Source organism: Rhamphochromis sp. 'chilingali' (genome assembly GCF_963969265.1).
Source record: "Rhamphochromis sp. 'chilingali' genome assembly, chromosome: 4".
NCBI classification, from domain to species: domain Eukaryota; kingdom Metazoa; phylum Chordata; class Actinopteri; order Cichliformes; family Cichlidae; genus Rhamphochromis; species Rhamphochromis sp. 'chilingali'.
In genome coordinates, this window is record NC_137948.1 from 27,111,524 (window position 1) to 27,136,187 (window position 24,664).

At 40.6% G+C, this 24,664-nt stretch overlaps 1 protein-coding gene across 4 annotated transcripts in view; it reads right to left on the bottom strand.

The window, feature by feature from the left end:
* Nucleotides 1-24,664, bottom strand: part of nr3c2 (nuclear receptor subfamily 3, group C, member 2) — a 138,357-nt gene that overhangs the window by 3,781 nt on the left and 109,912 nt on the right. For all 4 annotated transcript variants that reach the window (XM_080880592.1, XM_080880590.1, XM_080880591.1 and 1 more), the window contains 4 exons: nt 22,202-22,318; nt 14,338-14,676; nt 12,605-12,749; nt 8,456-8,586 (listed from right to left, as the gene is read on the bottom strand). In XM_080880592.1, coding sequence (XP_080736718.1) covers nt 8,456-8,586; nt 12,605-12,749; nt 14,338-14,676; nt 22,202-22,318 — 732 coding nt within the window. The remainder of the gene's footprint in view (nt 1-8,455; nt 8,587-12,604; nt 12,750-14,337; nt 14,677-22,201; nt 22,319-24,664) is intronic.

Sequence of the window (24,664 nt, forward strand, 5' to 3'; positions counted from 1 at the left end):
TAAAGTAATGATCAGGACTGTTGGGTGACAGTGTTGGTTTTCTTTATATTACTTCTGTATTCGTTATAAAAGTAGTCAAAAACAGGGGTCTTTTAAATAGTAAAAGTCAATCCCACATTAGAAAAACGTAGTTATCCACATTTTCACTCATAAACATAAGACAACTCACACATAGAGTTTTATTTTTTTTAGAAAACACAAGTATTACAAATAGATGCCTGAAGTAATTTAAAATGGGCTCATCTTGTAATTGTGGCTCCAACTCCACTGTTTACAATACTGCTGCTACTGTAATCAGTAATGGCCAACAAACTGTATATAAAAGATGGAAACAGGTTGCAGGCATAAAGATGGACATAGCTACCATGAACCATCCGGTGGTTTGTGAAGACTCAATTTGAGGTTAGCGTTTTCACTATTGCCATTTTAGCTTCAAAAAACATATGTGATGAGGAGGGGTGGATGTGACTGTGAAACCTCCAGCTCATTGGCTGCTGACTTGTCAATCACATGCTGTTAGCCAACGTGAAAGTTTCTAAACCTGCATTCTTCTTAATGACCAGTAGGGGGCAACTCCACTAGCTGCAAAGAGATTCCCCGCTCCTCCGCTCCCAGTCACCGTGACCTCAGTAAGCACTTTTGTGCTGACATCAATCACTAGTTTTAAGTGTTACTGAGTAAAACATGGAGATCACTTTGTAAATGATGATAGCCAGTAGAGTGAAAAAGGAGGATAAAGTAAGGTACTCTTCACCGTGTGAATGACGAGTCATCAGCCATTGAGCATGCAGTTTCACAGTCAGATCCACCCCCGTGTGATGGGTGGTTTCTCAAAAGCTACGATGGTGATAGAAAAAAAAAGCTCATCTTGAGGTTGTAAAAACAGCTTTAGTAATCAGCGGTTGACACGACAACATCCGTCTTTCACATGCAACTCATTTTGTCCCCCCCCCCCCGCAAAAAAAACAATCCAATGTTGGTCGGGTTGTGGTTTTTACAGCATTCATTCTTAGCTGTTTGAGAATTCTTGAAAACACCAAAAGGGAAGTTGTTTTTTTGTTTTTAACCATTCATAGTAACTCCGCTCAAAACAAAGCACATTACTAATTAACTGTGACTGTTTTCCTGTCTCGCATGTTTCTGAATTGATTTTCCTGTCGTGCTGAAACATTTGACGCATTTTAAAAATGTCTGGAACATGCGTGTTAAATATGATTTGCAGGTAATGGGCTAAGCCATGCACATCCCGCGGTATGTTCCTTTAATGTGCAACTGTGTTAAGGGTAATTAGAGGTGCTTAGTGAATTATGCTCTGAAACCCACACAGTAGCCTGTTTTTGCACATTTTTCCTGTGCTGTTGACCTGAGCCTATTTAGCAACTCATTACAACCACTTTCACCATTTCAAGTAGTAATTAGTTTCCATGTGTAGCAGCTGGTTCATGAAGGATGACAGATATAGTGAAAGGCATTGATTCAAAGTTATCTCAGAAACAGTGAGAGCAGAAAAGGAAACAATGGTGCTTATGTAATTTAAAGGGTCTAATAATTTTGTTAGCCAAACCTAATTTATTAAGCGCAACGTTCGGCGCCCGGAGCTATTAAATAACGTCAACCTTTCATTCTCATAATAATGACTTGGATTGTGGCACTTAGAGTTAAAAACTGGTCTATTAGAAATCTAGATAATAATGAAAAAAAAAAAAACCCCACAGTAATTACACCACGAAGATCCATTTAAACATCTACAGTATCATTTTGTCTCACTCCGTCTTCCCACCTGTGCAAAGGATCATGTCATGGATACATAAAAAAAAAAAGCAGTACATCCTGGGGTTTTAGAAAACGAGCTATTCAGTTCAATTCAATTTGATTTATATAGCACCAAATCACAACAGCAGTTGCCTCAAGGCCTTCCCAGCTAAAATGATTTGAATACAATCTGAGATGAACAAAAACAACACAACATATTTCACTGTGCCATTACTTATTTAACACAAGTAAGCAAAAACTACAAAAGCGGTGTGCGCAATACTGAGTACAACCCATGACTCAACAATTTGTAGAAGCATCTTAAGCAGCAATAACTTGAAGTCCCACCACAGGACTGTTATCAGGGTTGAGGTCCGGACTTGGACACCTTGATCTGCTGCATGACCCAGTCTAGGCCAACCTATAGCTGTTGGACAGATGGCCTCATATTTGACTCTAGAATACTTATACTACAGGAGAACAACTATAAGGTGCTCGGGACCTATGGATCCAAAACAAGCCCAAATCATCACTCCTCCACTACCGTGCTTGACAGTTGGCATGAGGTGTTTGTGCTGATGGTTTCACCAAATGTTGCACAGTGGACGTTGGCCAAACATCTCTACTTTAGTCTTGTCTGTCCAAATGACACCGTTTGAGAAACCTTGTGGTTTGTTTGGATGCAACCTTGGAAACCTAAGCTGTTCTGCTTATTTTTTTCTTATTCACATGACTGTATGCATGCCTGCTAAACCTCTTAAATAACATTCTGCTGCTGCCATACAAAGACACATCTCACCTCTCAAAGCTTAAAAATCAGGTGTGCTCTTTGAGGCAACATCTTTAGTTTTCCTAAAGCCAAAATCAGAAAATGATGCTTTACAACACAGTAAGGCCTCAAATGAATACAACATAAAAGCTGCTGGAAGGTCGAGTGTGTTTTGAAAATGACACGTTGATTTTGATATTTCTAAAATATGTCAGTATTAATGGTGCCTTCGCAGATGTGCAAGTTACACATGGTAAGGGCAATAATTAACTCTGTTCCACCATCACTGGCTTTTGAACTACACAGTCATTCATAAACCAGATGGTTCATCTCCTGTTTAGCCTGGAGGATGCAGCATCTGTTATTTTCACAAAGAATTAAACAATTTTTTATATCAAACCAAATGACAGTTTTCTGTTTCACTTCAGTCCTTCTTAATTTAGCTCAGGACCAGAAATGAAGTGTTTCTGGATCTTTATATAAATGTACATGTGTGTGTGTTTTCTTTTACATGATGGGTTTTGTGAATGCACAGACAAAAATATGTTGCTTAGGTCATACAGTGATTTCTGCTACAGAATTATGTGTTTCTAATACACTGGTGACTAAGGGCTCAGAGATCATGGCCATTTAATACCGGTTGTCATCTTTGTCACTTGCATATAGAGATTTATTCAGTTTCTTTTAATCGTTTTACAATATTATGCACTGTAAATGACATCCCCCCCAAATTCTTTACAATTTTTATTTTGAAAAATTGTATTTTTTAACTACATGACCACACAGTCTTTACACACTGGTGAACCCCTCATTATCTGAAACACTGTCAGCCTCTCAGAACGGCTCTTTTTTTCCTACCAAATCTTGTTAATGACCTGTTGCTAGTTAATAATTACCTAATTACCTACTGAAACATGTTCAATAGGAACACGTTGCTGGCCTCAAGCTCCAAGCATCTTATATGAACTTTAGCAACAACGATCAGCTGATAGGGCTTGTTTGAATTCTGCAGAGTGAACAGCCACAGGCAAAGCCGGCATCTTGTCAGTCAAAATTGCAGGTTTTTTAAAACAGATCTTTGAGAGTATGTATTTTGGTGTGTGTGTGCTCCTTCTTGTCTCTTTCTATGTAATTCTTTTCATCATACTTTTAGGTACAATCACCTCCAGAAAACAGATTGTACCCTGGTGCTGTGATTTCTGTGCTGATTTCATGGCTGACATGATGAGAATGTGCTAAAACCCTTGGTCGCATTTGGACCTTTTGTTTTTCTCCCACTGACCCACATACATCCTGATTAGAAACTGACCTGGCATTCAGGGGCGGCACCGTGACCGGCCCTGAAATAGGGCATTTATACCACTATAAATGATGTCAAATTGATTTTTGCTGCAGGTCGAGAGCACCTTCAACTGGGCTGCATTTCTTTTTTGGGAGTTAAGACGCTGCACCGTGTGCACCGCAACCACCGAACAGCTCTTTTTCTTAATGTGTTTCAAAGGAAGCAGCGCATATCTAATGCCGAGAGAAGATGCTCTTAGCATGCGTTTCGCCAAACTACGTGCAGCTTCCTGCTCTCGGTAGCTACATGCCTAACTGACAGGGTGGCTCTTAGTTTTGATTTACTTCCTGATAGTAACCAAGTTTGCAGCTAGTCCTGATTATGACTGCAATATAAAGCAGGTGAAAGTGCTGAATGACAATAAATATTTATTAAAAGATTATGCAACAGAAAAATAACCAGCTGCAATAAAAGGAACACAGTATTTGACACAGTATTTGAGATTGTAACCACTTCAGCTCCGCACACACACACACACACACACACACACACACACACACACACACACACACACACTTGTCCCATCTGGAATGAGGCTCCGGAGCCATTTTGGAGAGAAGCAAGATGACGGTTTGGAAAGGAAACAAATGACTGAGATCATCAACTTTATCTACATCTTTGTAGAGGTGAGGAGCATAACCGGTTCAAGCAGGCCGCTGCTACTGTACTGAATCCAAACAGGGTCATGAGACACCGCGGGCTGACTGAAACCTTAGCCAAGGTCACAGAGGAATAACAGCCCTTGTCTCTTTTCCCTTTATCCCTTTTCGCATGTCTGTTTCACTCGTTTATTCTCTCTCCATGCAGCGCACACATTCCCTTTTGCAAAGCAGCCTAAAGGCACTCGCAAACTCGGTGACTATGTAGTACTTGCTCAGCTGACAAGTTCTGACACCTCCTCTGTAAACATTTCTCCCGCTACTCCTTCCACAAGGCCCGAGTATTATATCTGAATGATGGTAACTAAGTGAGCCTCCTACAGCGCCTCAGAAAATCCTGCAATAGACTGCTCCTTTTTTTGAAATTACCCACAAGTGCTCTGCCAAACCTCCGTACAGTACAGACATGAAAGACGAAGCATTGAATGATTATTTTCTTCCCTCCCCTTCCCTCATTTTTGAATGTTATATTTTGACTAAATCCAATAACTGCAGCAGACTAAGCTAACTGTGAAGCATCTTAAATTCCCTGTTTTGATTCTGCATCCCACTTTCTTTTATCCACACCCTCGCTTTCAAAATTCTAGCCCGGGTTTCAAGGAAGTGGAGAAAAATAGCAGGTCTTGGAGCAATGCCTGGTGCTTGACTGGCCTTTATTAAGTACAGCAGGGCTCTCTGGAAAACCTCCAGAGGACCAATGAGGAGAGGGAGAGGGAGGCCGCGGCAACAGAAGGACTAGCTCCGCCATCCCACCACTCCCTTTGTCTTCGCTTTCTTTCTCCCCATAGCTGTGCACCTGTCTCTTTCTCACCAACCCTTGCTCCGTCAACTCCAAAGAGTGTTTTCACTCTTTAAATTGAACTTTCCCGTCTTTGGTTTCTCATTCTCTCCGCATCGCCTTGCTCCTTCTTCTCTTCTGACATCCACATTGTTAAAGTCCAGTTAGAGCTCTCCTTCTTTCAGAGTTCATATTCAGAGAAACGCTTTCACATTTGTTCTTCCATATGTCGCTGAGCTATAGAGCCAAAATCGGCCTTCCTCTGCTACATCGCAGTACAGTGCATGTTTAAAATACTTGTAGACTTCCCTTCCCTTCCATTCAATACTTAAAAAAAACACTTTAATGAAATTCAAAGTATTCACTACTCGCTTAACTAAGTATATAAGTATATAAGTATATTAAATAGAGTATAGATGCTTAAAATGATGCTGCAGCTGCCAGTTTACAGTTGGTGCAAAGCACGGCAGCAAGGCCACTCATAAACACTCATAAACAGAGTACTCCAGAACTAAATCGGCTACCCAATTGTGACAGAATCTAATTTAAGGACATATCGATTTCTTGGAAATCGCTGCATAATATCTTTCTGCTTTATATTTCAGAACTCTTAACCTCTTATTCTGCACCCAGGCTGTCAGATCAGAGAATCAGGAGCTGTCACAGTTTCCACACTCAGGGCTTAAAGCTCGAGCTCAACTGATATTAGCTATGTGCATATCTAAAAAATTAAATAAGTTAAAGAAAAAGGAGTCAAGTCAAGGCAACGGAAAGACACGTTTAAAACATGTTAAACATATCTTCATATATGTCATGCTATAAAGTATGTGTACACAATCGTGACACAAATATAGCAACAGCAATTAGAAGTGAAACACAAACAAAACTAGAGTTGTTGCTCATGCTCACAGATGTCTGGTTTTATATATATATATATATATATATATATATATATATATATATATATATATATATATATATATATATATATATATATATATATATATATATATCGTTTGTGTTGTGCTAGATAAAGAGATGGGAGAAACAAAGTTGAACCATGTTATGAGGGTTGATGTTGCATAATTTGCACCCTGCAACTTCCCTGTTGGCAACAAATGTTTTCAACAAACCCAACAATCAGCTGGTCTGGGCAGAGTCGGGACGGGCATAAAACGGTCATCCACGTCTTGTTGTGGCAATAAAACAAGATTATTTTTAAACTGAACTCTCACATTATCTTAGCAAGGACTCATAAATAACTGGGAAATCTGTTTATGCTTAGCGATTTAAAAACAACACATATCTGTATCGATATAACTTAAAAATGTTAAGACAATAAGTCGATAAGACTTAAAGGCTCTACTTAAAGCATTCAAAGTGCTCAATCAGCCCTTCAGTTTCAAAAATCAAACTTTGTCTCGCGTCATAGCCTGCTTTTGTATAACACATTATGGTCTATCTAGTGTAAATGTTCTCATTTTGTTGTTTCTAATTTTTGTAACTTCTGCCAGCCACCTAACTCCAGTTTTAAAAGGTGCTATAGAAATACAGTTTAGTAATATTAGCATTCCCGCTGGATCAAAATTATTCGGTACAACCTGAAGAAATGTGGGCTACACTTTCTTTGCGCTATTGACATTTGCTGTGTCCCTGCTGTGTAAAGAGAGAAGTCATTACAGGCACCAAAGCTTCCTTGTATTTCAGAAAAAACCCAAGCACTGAAAATATGAATATAAAATGTACAACTTTATCAGGATTTCTAAGTATTTTAGTAGATGTACTTAATTGAAAGTTTTTGAAAAAGTTTTCATTTAAATAAATAAATTTGTCCAGTAAAAATAAAAATAAAAACCCGCCAAGTTTTTTATATGGAAACATGAGATTGCTCACTACAGCCTTTCTGTGCCCTTCTGAATGTGGCACATCTATCGACACCCTACACAGACAAATGCAAGACTGCATCAGGTCTCTGGTGTGATTTAAAGCTTTGTGTTTACCTTTTCATTAATTCTAGTGTGTGTGTGTGTGTGTGTGTGTGTGTGTGTGTGTGTGTGTGTGTGTGTGTGTGTGTGTGTGTGTGTGTGTGTGTGTGTGTGTGTGTGTGTGTGTGGACAGTAACGTTTTGATAGACTGCTACCATTGACTTGACCACAGCCACTCACTCTGTTGTCATAGTGAAAAGAAAAAACAGAGGCTACTTTTGGTTTCCAGTTGAGCAACTTGGTCCAACGTATCTTCTCTGTGAGGCTGTAGTGGTGGTGTGTGTGAGGTGGTATCACAGTGAGACCCTCAGTACTGAGCGGCACGAGTGTTAATCCTTGGCAAAAAAACAACAACAAAAAAAGCAGCAACGGAAAATAAACCAGAGCACAACCGAGAAATGACACCATCTCTCTTTCATTTTGCATACATTGCATTTTGCCACAGGTGCCTGCAACACCAAGTCTATTTTTCACACTCTTTGTCTCTGTTGAAGAATTACTAAGAATTGAACCGTGGGCGCCAGGAAGGCAGATACTGCCAAAGGTGTCTCGAAGGTGTGTGGTGAAACTGAACAGACAACACCTCATCGCCACGTTTCCTTTGTGAGATGGCAACCTTTTTGGTTAAGAAGAAGCAGTTTGACTCAGGCTGTAGCAATCCACATCATGACGCCTTTAATTGTGATCCTAAAGTTAGCGAGGGGGGATTTATATCGCAACAATGACATACGCTGACTGTTCTTAGTCTGATTCTGCTAAAGCTACACTCACTATCCTTAAATATGAGGGAGGTTTTTTTAGGTCACAACATAAAATGAAAACAAAGAGATTTGGGATTTGTCCATCTGTATTATATAACGCTGTTGAAAGCACCAACGAAACAGTGCAGTACAAAGAAAGTGTTAGATGCCCGTCAGCATTCCCGGGTTCACAAAACATCGGATTCATCTCATCTGGGCACTTTTGGCATCAGCGGAAATGTTGGGAGCCGGGACCCTACGGTTTGAATGCTGAGTCACGCACATGAAATGTGGCAGGTCTTGCGAGGTACTAGGAAGGTCCGAAGTGGTTCTGAACAGATGGCTCGATTATTAGTGTGGAGTCTATGATAGCCAGGTGTGTAAGTGGAGAATAAATAAGAGCCGTGCAGGTTTCCAGTCCACTGCTTACCTGTGCTGAGAAGCAGGAGGACCTTCATGGAGAGGAACTCGTCGTAGGTTAGTTGCAGTCGCACAAACTCCTGGCTCACCTGCCTCATGCCCAGACACAGGTCGTACATGGCCGACTGCTGCATGCGCTCCCTGAAGAGAGACAGGCAGAAAAAAAAAGAAATTAATAACTAGCAACTGTGTCGGTGTTCTGTTACACTCCTTTCCCCAGTACAGGCTCACATTTATTCTCAGTTCATTCACTGGTTATTTTCTATTTATTTATTTATTTATTTTTGTCGATACTAACTCACTAACAGGCTTCCTCGCTCTGTTCCTACCAAAACTAGTTCAGTCCAGTGAAACAGTGTTTCCACACAGTGCAGAGGAGGATCCTTCCAGTCTGGGCTAAGACCAGAATACCAAATCCCCCCAGATTGCAGATTGCAGAGCGCTGCGTACGGTCTCACAGCACAGATGCACCAGTTTTCCAAAGCTGCGGCAGACTACAGCAGACCCCGTATCTAACCCCAATCCCCATAAAAAAAAAAACACATTTGAAAAATTGTGTGTAATTCCAAACACATCCATGTTGGCAGAAATGGCACACATTAACATATGTTAAGTACGCATGTGCATGCTTACCAATCAGCATCAGTGCCTGTGCACCAGAGTGTCAAAAATACACCAGTTGCGTTGATTTGTCTCACTCCCCTTCTCTTTCACACACATTTTATCGCTAAAATCATCTTGGGTATGTTACACAACTCTCTCTCTCACACTCACACACACACACACACACACACACACACACACACAAAGAAACGGGACAAAAAAACAGGAAAGCAAGAAACACTAGAAGAGATAAAGCACAAGCCAATCAGAAACACTCTCTGCAGATGCCACAGATTCTCTGGCTTTGGATGCCACTTTACTCTGCTATAAATCACCACCGCATCAGGACTACAGTAATTAAATGCAAGTGGTGCGCCTTGACTTGAAAGAGGTTGGACTTTTAACCACAATGCAGTGACACCACATCATTACACAGGCAGCGCGGGCGGAGACTTATTCTGATAACAACTACATGTAATATTATGTAGAGGGGACCGGGAGCAGCCGATTGGAAATGGGTGCATAATATTCCCATTAAAGCACAAAAAAAAAAGACACGCAACGCCTTTACAGTATTTACTGTGCAGCTGTCGGCTTCGCTAAGTAACTGATAAACTGTGACGTCTGAGCACGCCCGCTTCCCCGCTGTGCAGTGCCGTGTATGTGAGCAGTTTCGCAAAGTGCGGTGTAATATCATTTGATACAACTTTGGGCTGGAGTTTCTAAAGTCTCCACACGTTTTCTCTATCGCTACCTCTCTCTCTCTCGCGCTCACTCACTCCCTTCCTGAAATCAATTTTGCTGAATCACTGCCCAAAATGAGCGCCTGGTGTTGGGGAAGGAAGAAGCAGAAGAAGAAGGAGGAGAAAAAAGAAGACAGCAGCAATCTCTCTCCTTCCCTCTCGCTTTCCAATTTCTCTGTATCTCTGTGTGTCTGTCTTCTTCTCACTCGGTTTCCTTTTCTTTCTCTGTTTCTAAGGCAAAAAAGGAAGAAGCACAAGACTGAGGAGAAAGGAGAGTTCAGAGTCTCCTTCAGCTGCGAGAAGCTCCCAAAAAGCTCACAAGAGAAGGACAAAGGAATCATTTAGAATTGAAATGAAATCACAATTAGTGTTCTCTTTTTTCAAACTCTCAAATATCAATGTCAACATAATTCCTCAAAAACTTTGTTAATATAATTTAAAAGTTCACAAAAGGGTCTTTGCAGATGCATCACAAGGGCTCATTGGGAGGACGCTTATATGTGTTTGATTGACAGCTGAGCAGCCACGGGATCAGTGGCACAGTTTAAATAACGCTGTACCACTGGCTACAGTTTTACACACTAAGGATGCACAATGAGTCGTGAACACTTGATAACAAAGAATAAAGAGAAGTTTAGATCAGCTGTTTGACTTTAGGTATGTTTTTGAGCAGTTAAACTGTTCGCCCGTGTTCAAAATTTAAATTCAAATGAAAGTAGTAAGTTAGATAAATAGAAAGGAAACCAAAAATATAATATGGTAATGGATGGATTATAAAGCACTGTTTTACTCTATCTGAGATGTGCTTTATGCGACATGCCACAGTTATCCATTCACACAAGCACTTTTTAAATTTTATCTAAGTGCTTTATATCGAACATTCACACTCTGAAGAACAGATCAGGAGCAACACGGGTAACTCAGCATTTTGCCCAAAGACACTTTATCATGCAGACTGGAGCAACCAGGTACTGAACCACCAACCTTCTATGCTCTACCTCCCGAGCCACAGCCACCTCATACATTAACAGCTATAAGCAGAATAATTTTTATAAATCTATGATGCATGCAGTTTCCACATTTTTACAAAGTAAAAGCAACTGTTTGCACTCTATAATTATAATGTTTGAATCTAGGGCAAGTGATGTGATCTGACTCGGGAATTTACTGATAATAATGGACAAAATTTGACAGATGTACATAGCTTTTAATGTAAAATGAACATCCATGCTTGCTGTATTTAGACTCAATTGCAGACAGCTAAGTGAGGGGACAGGGTGCTCAATAAACGCTTTAATGCCCTAGGCCAATAAGCACTTTGTTGCTATAGAAACAAGTGGACACCGTCCTCTGCCCTGAAGACTGACCGGAGCTCGAAAAGTTATGGACAAACTGTGTACCCATATTTGACCTCAAAACAACAACAAACACGCACACACACCTTCGCTCAGAAAGAATCAACGGGGATGGCAGTGACATCCAGGCTGCCCTGATAGAGCAGCAAGCATGTGACCAACATCCAGGCCACCACCAACAGCCAGTCTACATCTCCTCTGCTCTGTCAAGCTTAATACCAGGCGCATCTGTCAAAGGGAAAGGCTGCTGTATAGAAACCAACACAGCAACTGCAAAGTATATATATGTATGTATATATATATATGCATATTTATATATAAATGATTAATAATCATTCATTATACTCGTGCTATTCGTTTTTTTTAAACATCTTTTCTCTGTGTTAGGACTTATTCAGAGCTGAATGTGTCACATGAACCATTCGGTTTCTATCACAGCGTAAGATTTTCCCCCTAAAACTGATTTCAAAGTAGGAAACACAATTCCTAACCTACTGTGTCTCATTTGGCGCTAAATGAAACTCAGGATGTGAGCTAAGCACACAGTGATACAACATGCAGGTCCCAAAAAAAAGGGGCTTTTACTGTAGCTGTGTTGCACGAAAGAGTTTGTGCTCCTATTTGGTTGTTTGTGTCTCTGTATTTATTTATTTGGGACAAACTGACCCAGTGACATTGACTTATACAAGCTATTAGTTGGGAGCTTTTAAAGCAGCCTCTGACTGAACATGCTCCTCTACAGCAGGCTGCCTAGAGAAGTTACCGTTCTCCCCTTTGATTAATTCTACAACATTCAATTCATCAATGGCCACGCACTGCAGCTCCAATCAGAAAATATATATATATAGCATATATATAGCATACGTTTCCTTTCTGCCTGCTCCCCTGCTCAAACATATTAACACAGATCAACTGGGCTATTGACTGCTCTTGCCAGGCTTTGATGGTCTGTGCCTGATGCAATTAAAGGACCATCAGAAAGTACAAACGTGTTTTCTTGTAAAGTGCCAGAAATCTGGCGCGAGATTATGACCTCGTTTAAAGTACATCCTGACTTCCTGAGAGGGAAGTCATTACCACAAAACCTCATTGTGGCCTTTTAGTAGCTTTTGGGTGGCTTAATAAAACGCTTAAAATAGCACAGACCCAAAATGCACTGCTTACTTCCTTATGTTTATGCATAAATTAGCATTTCATGAGTGGCTAAAAATAGAACCAGCCACTAATAGTGTAAGCCTGGCTGTTCACTCAATTACTATATCGACTAATTAACTACTCTAAAAACCAAATTGTGCTTTTTCATGTCTTTAATAGATGACTGAAATGGTTGATAAAGGGCATATCTCCTCACTGCCTTTAGTCTCAGTACTGCTACCTGCTAACTGTTACGACCAATACGATCTAATAACATGAGAGCCATGCGTGCGTTACATTGCAGATATGGAAGTGTGGACCTACTCGTTAAAGATGAGGTCAGGGGCAAAGTAGAGCATCTGTCCATTGGTGTGTTTGTAGGAGCGCCAGCTGAGGCAAAAGGAGGACAGACACATCCATGAGTACTGGATCAGGGTGATTTGGTCCTCAATGGGCAGGCTCCGGAAACCTAGCGCACATGAACACATGCACAGCAGACAGAGACAACGTCACGTTTTAAATGCAGCAAGGAACACTGAGTTAACGCATTTGGACTTAAGCAGCAACTTAAAGAGGCCTTTATCTAGCCTGGCACGTGTGTGTGTGCGCGTGCGTGTGTTTACTCATGTCTATGCATTAAGCGGCGTGTATCTGTGCTACAGCGAGCAGTTTTGTGCCCGTTTTTTATTTAGACATGATAACCACTGGGAAGTATTCACCCATTCTTGTTTCATGCAAATCCCACAAGGCCTCCAGATATTGGCATGCCATCTACGGAGCTCCAAAAATAGACTCAAATAGGAAACTTGCCAAACTCTCAATCAAACTCAGGCAAGGAACCCCTCCTTATCCGAAACACACAGGCCAACTAAGGACACCCAAGTGACTTATCAGGGCTTAGGGACTATTTCAGTCTATATGCATGTCAATCTGCCAAAAACAATGATTTGTATGAAAACATTTGTGGGAAAGGTATGTCAAATGCCTGGCTGTCAACACCGTTTAGTCAGTTTATATCACGTTATGAGGGTCTTCTCTAAACTGTTACATCTGATCTGTGTGTGTGTGTGTGTGTGTGTGTGTGTGTGTGTGTGTGTGTGTGTGTGTGTGTGTGTGTGTGTGTGTGTGTGTGTGTGTGTGTGTGTGTGTGTTTTTACAGGCTGCTTTAAAGTTAACATCAGAAAAGTATATGTGCTTAATGACTGACATAACATTGCTGGCCCGTGTTGCCTTGCGTGTCACTCTGCCACATCCAAATGTAAACTGAATGCCGGCAGGGGGCATATCTGAAAGTCGAAGGTGCTCATTTTGACCCTTCTGTCTGGCTTCTATTTATATGTCCGGATATGGCAAGCAGACACCGTGGAGGTATCAAATATTTGCAATACAGCAAATTAAACAGGCTCAAAGAGCTACCTGTGAGGCATCTTTCATTATGTCTGCCACTGACTGGAATTTTAGGGGAACGTGTTTATTCCTTCTCAAACATTATTTTCTCTCAGCTTCCCGTAATCTGGTGTATATGAAAAAATTAATGAGAAAGCTGTTCACATAACAACTGGCAACACTGATGTAAATTAGTTTTGTTTTTTTTTCTTCTATAAGAAATCCTAATCTTGATTTTATTAAATGGTAAAATAGGATTCATCTCTAATCTTGTTGAAGCACCGCAGAATTATTTCCTGACCTAATATTTAAAATCAAAATTGGGTGCTCTGACAAAACTGGCAGTGTTTTATCCGAAAAAGATCAAAAGTGAAGATGTTGGCGTGTTATCTTCATTAAAACCCCTCTTCATAATTACGATATAGAGTCCCCTCTGATTTATTAGGCTGGTATTTTTACCAGCTTACCACTTTTTTTGATTCAGCCATAAATAAAACTGAATATCAATTCTTTTGTTAGCAGTAAACTATAAGGCCATGCACATATAACCTACTTCTCTTACACATGTCTTTAGGACTGCTTCCACTCTTTTCCAACATTCCTAAACATTTCTAGCAAACATTCCTAAACAGCACTTAGGCTTCAGCCCTCTTGCACTAATGGTCACTAACCTGGAAGTACTTTGGCCCATTTCACCATGCGTACCATCTGCTTTCCAGCCAGGCGGTTGAGACTGGATAGCAGGTGGTCAGTGGTGTCAGGCTGTGAGTTGTCATAGCCAGAGTACACTTCTTCGGGCTCAATCAGCTCCAACACGCTGCAGATGGAGGGCGGCAGAAAAGGTGTGACCACCCCAGGCCTGTGGGGCACCAGGGCATTGGCAGCACTGGCATTCAGCTCCTTCTCTGAGGACAGGTAGCCTCCAGCGCCACCTGTAGCAGTTTGGCCATCCTTAGAGCCCTGCAGGTCCTCGCTGACTCCCTTCAGCTTCAACTTCTTGGATTTCCGTGCTGCGGGGTACAAAAGAGCCTTTACTAACAGTGTTAATGGTGGTATTTTTTCTATTTATGTGTCTATCTATGGGTATAAATAATATGCAAATGCAACAAGATGTACTACTTAAGTCAAACATTTATGTCTGCTGTGCTGCTATCACATAAAAAGTGTTTGTTCAAGTTCCTGTTTACTCACACAATCATATAGGTTTTTGGAAGGTAGTAAACATTAAGATGCAATACAGTCACCTACACTGGACTGTAAACCAGCTAATTACTAGTTATAACATTATAAGTTGTCAATACTATCATATAAGTGTTATTCTAATTTCCTTTTAAAATCAAGGTTAGTCAGTAATTTAACAGAGCCTGCTTCTGCCGGAGCTTTCTTCTGGCTTAAACTGAGGTTTTCATTTCCACTGTCGCCAAGTTCTTGCTCATCTCATCTCGGGTCATCTGATTCTTGGCATTTTCTCTTTGTTCTCTTAAAACTCTAACATATTTTGGCACATAAGCCTTCATAACTTCTCTCCTCATGGAGCTTTTTAAACAACAGATATAAGCATGTTTAATTTTACCCCTTTCTGCCATGTCTAGGGTGTAAAGTCTCATAGTATATCAAAAATCAACCATTTGTGGGAGCACAGCTGGTAAATACTTACAACTGAAACTTAACTAGAGCCAATCAAAATGTGGGACGTTGTCTGACGAAGGACAGGGTATGAAAATTATGTGCGGTCCCACATAAGGTGGGACATCTGGCCATCCTACTGCTGGTATAAAAAGTTCCTGACAGGCACTCTTGCTATGCCAGTGTGACTTCTCTTCAGATACTCCAACTTCCTCCCAAAGCCAGGTTTGTTTGGTTAACTGGTAACTCTAAATTAACTGTAGGTGTGAATTTGAGCATGAACGCAATCTATCACAAGGCTGACATAAAAAGACAGCCTTTCACCCCGTGACAGGTGGCATAGGCTCCAGCCCAGCCCTCATGCTTTTGTTGCTATAACCACCTTATCTCCATGTATTGCGGTTTCATTGTGTATCATACATCACAGTTCTGATGACGAGCCTAATTGCATTGCCATTAGCCAGATAGACAATAATGATGGCTAGGATTAGCTTTCTGCGAACGCAGTTGTAATACCTTGAAATGTAACACTTTCCTTCTGGGGAAGTAATTCCCCCAGACCCTCGTAGTAAAGGCAGGTTTTTACCTTCCTTATTCTTTCTCCATTTTCATCCCTTAAGTATTAAAGTGTAACGTGTTTATAGAGATCAGTTGAGTCTGAATTTTGCTTTCTAATACTGTCTCATTGTCAGGATTTTAATTTTTAAAACAGAGCTTCTAACCAATAAAGGACATCTGACCAGTAACCATGTGATGTTAACTCCTTGGGCCATTTGTGTGACAATGTAAATATTACATGTGTGACAATCATGGTGACGATGTAGGATCAAGAGAACAAGACCCGAGTCACGCAGGACTAGAGACCAGTCTGCAACCATCTGTCAACCACCATTAGTATTTCCCAACAGGTTGTGAGCGGTTGCTGGAAGTTGTTGGCAAAAAAAAGTATAAAGTCCCAATCACACAGGCCTATAGAGTGGTCAATGACCCCCTGGCAACCACCTGTTGTTAGGAAAAAAGGTATTCCCCAAGATGTTGGCAAGGACTTGGCAAGGACTGTTGTGGTTGCTAGTACATTGCTGCGGTTGCTCAGCATTTTTCCTAATATTAAAGACAACCGTGGCAAAGTGCTAGCAACCAAAGCAATCAAAAAATAGTTTTTCATTGTAGGGCAAGGGTGGGGAACTCCAGGCCTCCTGGAGGTTTTAGATATGATCCTGGGTCAACACACCTGAATCAAATGATAAGTTCATCACCAGGCCTCTAGAGAACTTGGAGACATGCTGAGAAGGTAATTTAACCATTTAAATCAGCAGTGTTGCATCAAGGATGTATCTAAAACCTGCAGAACACTGGCCATTGAGGCCTGGAGTTTCCCCAACCCCTGGTAGGACCTTCTCTGCAACCAATTTCACTTAGCCAGAGTGGGACAACTTCACCTACTTCCAAGGCGCATGGAAAAGATGACATGAAGACTTCAGCGACACTTAATGTATTTGCGAACAACTTTTTTGGGTGACCAATGCGTTTCGGCTTGTGGCCTGCATCAGGGTCTGGACTTAGCCAGGGCCACCAACTTCGAGGAACCTATACTTGTCAGTCCGGGGGATACATGTTTCCTTAGCAACCAATGACCAATATGGCAGACAACTCTTGAGGAATGTGTGCATGATCTCGTGTGGGAAACCTAAATAGCAGCGTTTTATTTGCTCCAAAATGTCAGCGTCTTTACACACTTTCTTCATCGCTCCAGCTTAAACTAACACGCGAGTCTTTGTGATGATAATTGGAAACGGAAAGTACAGCAAAAGCCTTCTGTTTTCTTTTAGAACAAAAACCCTCACGCTGTTAAATTATTCCCTCAAATATAAATGAAGCATTTCAGTTCCACTGATCTCATCGTGCATTAGACAGCAATGCTTCACCACATAATTACAACATCCTTCCTCATCATTAGGGAACCAGACAAAAAAGTCTATCTATTTTTTAATTTCAACTTGCAAAATGCACCTTTTTTTCCCCTGCAGGAATTACTCTTTCATTATATATCATACTTCTCTAATCGCTCTGTCATAGATGTTAATCAACAGCTCCAAACATGCTCATAGATAACCCCACGAGCAATACCCGACAACGTGTCACGTGTAAATGTGCAGACACGCCGGTTTAACAGCAAACAAGTTTTAATGTAAGCATACATGGCTTGAAGGAAACAGCATCTTTTTGAGAGAATCGAGAGAGAGCTTCAAGGGTTGTGTGAAAAACAGGTCGTCCCTAATCAGCTCCCGCAACTGTTCTTTTTATATGTTTTAGCCAGAGTTGTTTTAACCCATAATAACTGACAGAACTGGTTTATTAGCATGTAAACTACATTAACTACATTTTAAAATCAACACCCCAGCAGGTTTTCTCTGACCAGGCAATGTCCTCACCTTTTGTACGGAGTCCATGTTTGCATCCCTGATAATAAGTATATTTGTGCAGCTTACGTGGTTTTTATTTTGCTTTTCGATATCTTACTTTATTCCGTCCTCACGATCAAATTTATCAGTGCATCACTGGAGCTGCACTACATTTACGACTCCGATGCTGATTCAAATCGGCAGCTCCGAGTGCGCTCACAGCTGGAGTTAAAAAGCGCCTTTAAGACTTTAAACCAGCTTCATAGTAGCCTTAATAACAGTAAAATGTTGGTTTCAGTAAAGCCGGCTAACCCAGAGTTCGATTTGCATCATGATGCCAGCCCCAGGTCTCTTGTAGCTGATGCTCTGCCAGCACCAGAAAAATGAAAAAGACTGCTGTCCTTTACGAAACATGAAATTGTTTTTCCTTAATGTTAGCTTTCAGGCAAACTTCACTAAAACGGTTTTAAATGCAGCAGCTTTCTTTACTGGTCATCACAACAGAATTGGGGACAAACAGCTGAGGCCTCACTGGTAACCTTAAGTTCATTTTTGAGTCACGGTTATGTGATGTCTTTCAACACCTCAGCACTACAGAACGATGATATGTATATTCCAAACTATGTATGCTTAAGGTGACAATTGTTTGCTTTTAAACTGATGTCTTGCTATACTCGAATGCGATAACATTGCTGGTTTTACAACTGTTGCCTGTGGTGAGGCCTGAGGTGCATTATCAGAGGGTAACCATAACTATAACATCTGACTGGAGTCAGACACTGTAACCGTTTTGTTTCTTGTAGTTTTATGTGCTCTGGTCTGATCTCATCTTTGTCTAAATTTTACATGACAGATTCAATAAACTCGAGTAATGTACTTAAACCTAGAAATTTGTGTCTATTGTCTTGTTGTGCTACATTTCATCAGACACCAACACAGCTGCTTCTGACATATTAGAACACACCTTCATCCTTGCACCCACCTATCTACTCCTATTAGCCGGTGAGGTTGCTTATTACTGACACGTTCGCCTCTTCTCAGTGCATAAAAAATGTGTTTGCTTTCAGATAATATGTAAAAATAAAACAGTCAGCTTTTGCATTTCTTATCACAATTATAACTGTTTTTTGTTACAGCACACAGATTTTTCTTATCAGTGCATGCAGTGTAATATTTACAGACACCATTGTAAACTATTGAGTGTTTACAATATTCCAATTCATATCAAGCCTCTTTCTTTTACTCAGACTACTAATTACATGGAGAAAAGGATATTGTTTGCTAACGTTAGCAGCTAACGCTCCACCTTTTTTTTGATTCCTGAGTTCACTTGCTAGACGTAACTGCATGCTGTTACTTCAAGCTAGTTTTCCTGGCTGCCTATTGTTCTTAGCAATAACGAGTTCTCTTTCAAAGCTGTTTTTACCAGTAACATATAAGGCACACGCAGACATACCCAAAAACAGTATAAAACACGGTTCTAGCTTCCGGTTGGAAAAGTGAGCGCCTTCAACCTGCACTTTACCCGAAGCCCACCACATGGCGATAGTTGTGATTTCAAAGAGCCTTCCCGTACTATAGTTCACTGTAAGAAAATAGCTTTCTGACTTGACCTCTGTAAACATTTTTCTGCTCATTCTGGGTTCATGCTGAATGAAATATTACATCTATTTTGTAAATCCAGGTCATACTATGTTTCAAAAAGAGGATTTGCCACAATAAGCTCATTTGCTTGTGATTAACAAGCCATTAGCCAATTAACAACTGGTTTTACAGAAAGACCCGCCTCTCCTCCCCACTGTCTGTTTTTTTCTTCTTTTTATTCCAAACCAAGACGAGGACGGTGAAATTGCTAATCTCGGGGCATCAATCGAGACTATAAAAATCAATGCTGTCTACAACGACACCTCACAAAACTGTTGGGGTTACCACAGCAGGTAGTTCCCCTATGTTTCATTTGACAGATTTTTTTCCCTCTTCCTGACTCCTTCCTGATTTCTGTCTCATCCTGGGATCAAACCAGAGCTTCACTTGTTGCCAAATGTATAAACCACTGTTGAGCTACATAAAGCTGTTGCTACTCTTTAGCTAATAAATAAATGTCTATAAGCTAAATTTTCAGTGGTATTACAGGTTTGTTTTAACGATAATAAATATTACATATTTGATACAGTTACCAAATTTGCTACTTCTTTGTGCTCTCCACTCTCACTAGGTTGGTGTAATTTGCATGAGCTGCTTTAAATTCATGTAGCTAGTCCATTACTTTTTTCTTAAAGTTCTTTAAAATGATGCTAATTTGTTGTTTTTTATAGTTGCTTTCTACATATTTGCACTTACTGTAGCTGTGGGCTGAACTGACTAACTCGGTGGTGCCTGTACGATAGAGCATGATTAAGGGGTTATCCATCTGTGGTCTGATTTATCTGCTCGAATCACTGCAACTCATCCTTCACTCATGATTCTGATAATGTTGCTTCTGGTCAACTCTGCCTCTTTCACACGGAGATGCTCCAAGTTAAAAGAATCAGCCGATAACTAGCTTAATGTTGCCAGGACAACCAGTGGTAGCCAAAGTGAAGGCAGATGACTTCCAGATCGAACATGCGTCATGGTACAGATCCCATGTCTCTTGTAAATGATGCTATAGCGGCAGTAGGAATAAATATTCATAAAAGGGACTACTTACACTTTACACAGCATGAAATAATATTATCATATTTGTTGGCTGGAAGGCAAACTTCACAAAACAAATAAACAAAAATAAAATTCTGATATTAAAAGAGCATTACAAAAATATGTCTATTATTAAGTTTTGGGAACATGTCAGCTTTCTTTACTGGTCTTCACAGCATACAGTAATTAGGTATAAACAGCTGAAGTCTCTTTCAATGGATTACGCTGCTGCTACTCAGAAATACACTTGCTGGCAACCTTAAGTTTTATTTATTTGTGACTCATGGTCATACGATGCTTTTCAACACCTCGTAGAAATACTGAAAGAAGAGAGCGAAGAGAGTGTTCAAGCTGTTCAAACTACTTCAAGCTATGAGTGCTGATACATGTGGCTAATTACTGGAGGGTATCTGTAATCAGACTACTTTTTTGGTGCCATTTTCCAGTCCCATGTGTGCTGAACTCGCTGTGCTGAAGGGCAGTGTTTAATGTGACTAACACTTTATAATACTGTGGCTTCTATCTCACTCTGGTATTCTGCTTTAAAATCCAGCTTCACCCCTGCATCCACCTATAGACTTATTATCCTCGTATACCCGGTTCTTCACAGACAGTGAACATTGTGTCTGCTCTCAGACCGTTATAATACACACCAAAACAAAGTGGGCTCTGTTCCTATAATACACTAGCAACTCACTATTACATCCATTTCATATTGTTTTGTTGCCTGAAATATATAGAGGCAAATTAAATTGTCTGTGGAAAAGTAAGCTTCCAGAAGTTTATAGGACAGAAAATGGATCTTAAAATCCTTTTCCGAAATTGATTTTTCTAATCAGCGTCTGTTTATGTGAGTTTTGTTATACTGTGAGTTGGTTGGCCGGCTTGCTGGATAAACTTTGTCCCAAATATTGGATGTACCTCTTCAAATCATAGGCCTTATAACAAAATAGGTCGTACTCTCATTTAAAACGTTTGGCATTTCACTCTTATTCTGAGGAGTTCAATTCAAGTGGCCATTCTTATGGTGTAATTCTGAAGGTTAACATTTTTATACCATCAAAAGTTATCGTATTATAAAAATCCCTTTAAAAAAAAGAGTATAATAAGAGCTAGAATTTCTTTTACATGGCTTCAGTAGTAGTTGGTGAATATTCAATTGTTTAGTAAACCTAAAACTATTTATCCTATTTTTAAGGTGCTTTTTACAATATCCAATATGCCTTTATGCATATATTTCATATATTTATCTAGTAAATTGCTAAAATCCTAAAATGTGTCTGTACAATTTTAAGCAGAGTATTTTTTTTATGTGTTTACATTTGTGGTGAAATTCACTTCCCTTTGGGAGCGTAGAATTGGAAACCATTTGTAATTTCAATCTCTCTAATGGAGTGAAAATCTATCAAGTGTGCTTTTAGCTTTGCGCGTTCCACTGTGACCCTGAATTGGAATATGCCTGTGGCAAAAAAAATGAATACATTTCACTTAAAAGAATAAATAAATAAATAAAACACAAATTTTCCCCGCTAACATACAGTGTCATACTTCCTTATAACACAATGCTGCAACTTGTCTGCAGGCTTCTTTTTTTTTTTAGCTTGTACTGTATATAGTATTGTTGAGCTACACCTGCTGTAGATGCATTATGCATATCATATTCAGACACATAATATAAACACAAACATCCTCTGACTCAGCATCCCAGGGCCTCTTGTGACTATATATGGATCTACATTTATAATTTCCATGAAGCAAACAGAGGCTGACTTAAATGCCACATCTGAGACAAGTGACCGGGCAAATGTGTAATGAGGATGTGACTCCTTACCTCCTAGGTTCATCCCAGCCTGGAGACACTTCCGTACACGACACGCTGGACAGTTTTTCCTTCGGATCTTGTCAATGATGCAGTCGTTTCTCCCAGCGCACAGGTAGTTATGCTGACCTACAGGGAGACAAGACCCTGTCAGTTTGATGATGACAATCCTGAAGCTTGACACAGAATAATAGTGATATTTTCAAAGTTTTGGAGAAAACAGGGGTTTTTTTTGTCTGTTTTTGTTTTTTCTTAGAAGAAAAAAAAGCAAAGCAGGAGATAGAAGCCGCTTACTTATAGAGGTAGGATAATAGTTCTGAACATTTTCCAGGAAATATACAACCAATTACATGAATGGCAGGAAATGTTTCATTGTAATGTCAGATCTCTGTGAGCCACTGTAATGTAGGTCATCAAGGTAAGCTGTAAAAAAAATGTGTGGCAATATCGGTTTTCACGACTGTGAAAATGATTAAAATTGTGATTATTCCGCTCTCACCTATGACTAATAGTGCATTAGACAGTAAATAGCATGAGAGTTTTTAGAATTCGCCGGAGCCAGGACTCTGACTGCAGCTAGACTATTCCTGACAGTGATGCTAACATGGCGAGAATCCCTCCTGCCTCCTGCCTAGCCCTGAGCTAAACCCAATGATCTCCCATTTCAGAGAGCTTCCTTCCGCTCCACTAGCTCTTCACTGTACAGCTCCGCTCTCCTCCTCCACTCTTCTCCTTCGCTACGCCTGCGTCTCCATCCCTCCTTTTCCACACGTCCGCCAGCCTCAGAGCGCCATACGCCCACACACAGACAGGCTCATGCACATGCACACATACAGTCATTCACTCTCACTATCTCACATGCGCACACATGCACATACAGCCAAAGCTGCTCCACTTGGCAATTTCAAAAAATAAAATAAATAAATAATGCAAATCTTGTATCTGATTCCACAAAGAAATAAACACACACACACACAGGGACTGAAATCACAACCCAACCCGGGTGGAGTGGTACAGTGTGCCATTGTGACCCTAATGACCTAAGTATAAGGCTTAGCTCCCTCAGGGCTTATGTTAAAACTGTGTGTCCCTCCCACAAACACATACATGGTTGCGCGCATGCAAATGCTTGCATGTCTGTGCATATTGCTCCGTATTTTCCCTTGCACGTTTGTTGTCAGTTGTTTGTTTCTCTCAAAGTACGCAAAATTTCTGTCGTGGATTGCAATGCTTTTAGTACGGGAGCTCGCCGTGTGGCATTCACATGCAGTTTATCTCCAGCGACAATGCTACTGTGCATTGCATTTTGTTGCACCTACAGTACAGTATCTGTATTTGTGTGTAGGACTGAGTAGAAGTTGTTTTCTGAGCTAGCGGGAGTAGTGCGCAGTGTGTCTGTCTGGCTGCTGCCAAAAGCCAAGGAACCGAGCTGCAGGAGGAGAGGCAGCAGCTGTAGCCCCACCACTATTTCTGGCTAAATCACATGACCGTTACATAAGCCCATTTTTCTTGCTCTAAAAAACAGTAAACTGCGACACAGGATACACAACGCAGCCATCCCATTCCCTGCACCCCCCCCCCCCATCCTCATCCACACACACACACACACACACACACACACACACACACACACACACACACACACACACACACACACACATGTTTACAGTATACACAATCACACATTTGCGCCTCTTTAGGCCAGACCGAAAGGCAGTTCCGAAACTCTGGAGTCCTCGTGTCAACTGTTTGGCTCATTCCTGTGAATCTTGTTAATAATTGTTAGAGTGAAACACACTTTAAGAGCCAGCCAAAGTCGCAGTCCGATGGTGGATACGTGTCCAACTTTGTGTGTGAGTTTGTGTGTAGGTGTGTGTGTGTCAAGCATGAGAATTTATTTATGCACACTGTGCATGCGCTCACATATACTCGCGCAACATGTTTATCTTTTAAATTACCTCTTGATTCGTGCAGAATGAAGAGGAAACTCCCATAATAAAAACTGAGAAATATTAAATATTTAGAAAATACGAATGTAAGGACCAATGCATTACTAGGAAATTCTTCTAAGAAGGAAATTTTCTTTCCAATTGACCTACAGCACTCTGGCCACTCAGGAAGCTACAGTTCGGCTGCTCTCGAAAGCGAAAATCAGCTTCAGGCCTTTGCTAAAATACAACCTTTAACCTGACATATTTAAATAGCCAATAAACACAAGTGGTCAGACCCCTGTTTGTGACAATAACCTCACAAATACAGATGCAGACGCACATGGATAACGGCACCGAAGAACACTTGCCAGTGGACGCACACTTCTTCACTGGGTACCGTTGCTGTGGACTTAACTAAAGAACGCAATCGTGGACGACAGTAATTTAATTATTGACCAGCAAAGCATTTGGCCAATTCTGTGATCACGGTTCATTGGTGTTTATGCAACCTATCATTACACAGATACCAAAATAGCAAACACAA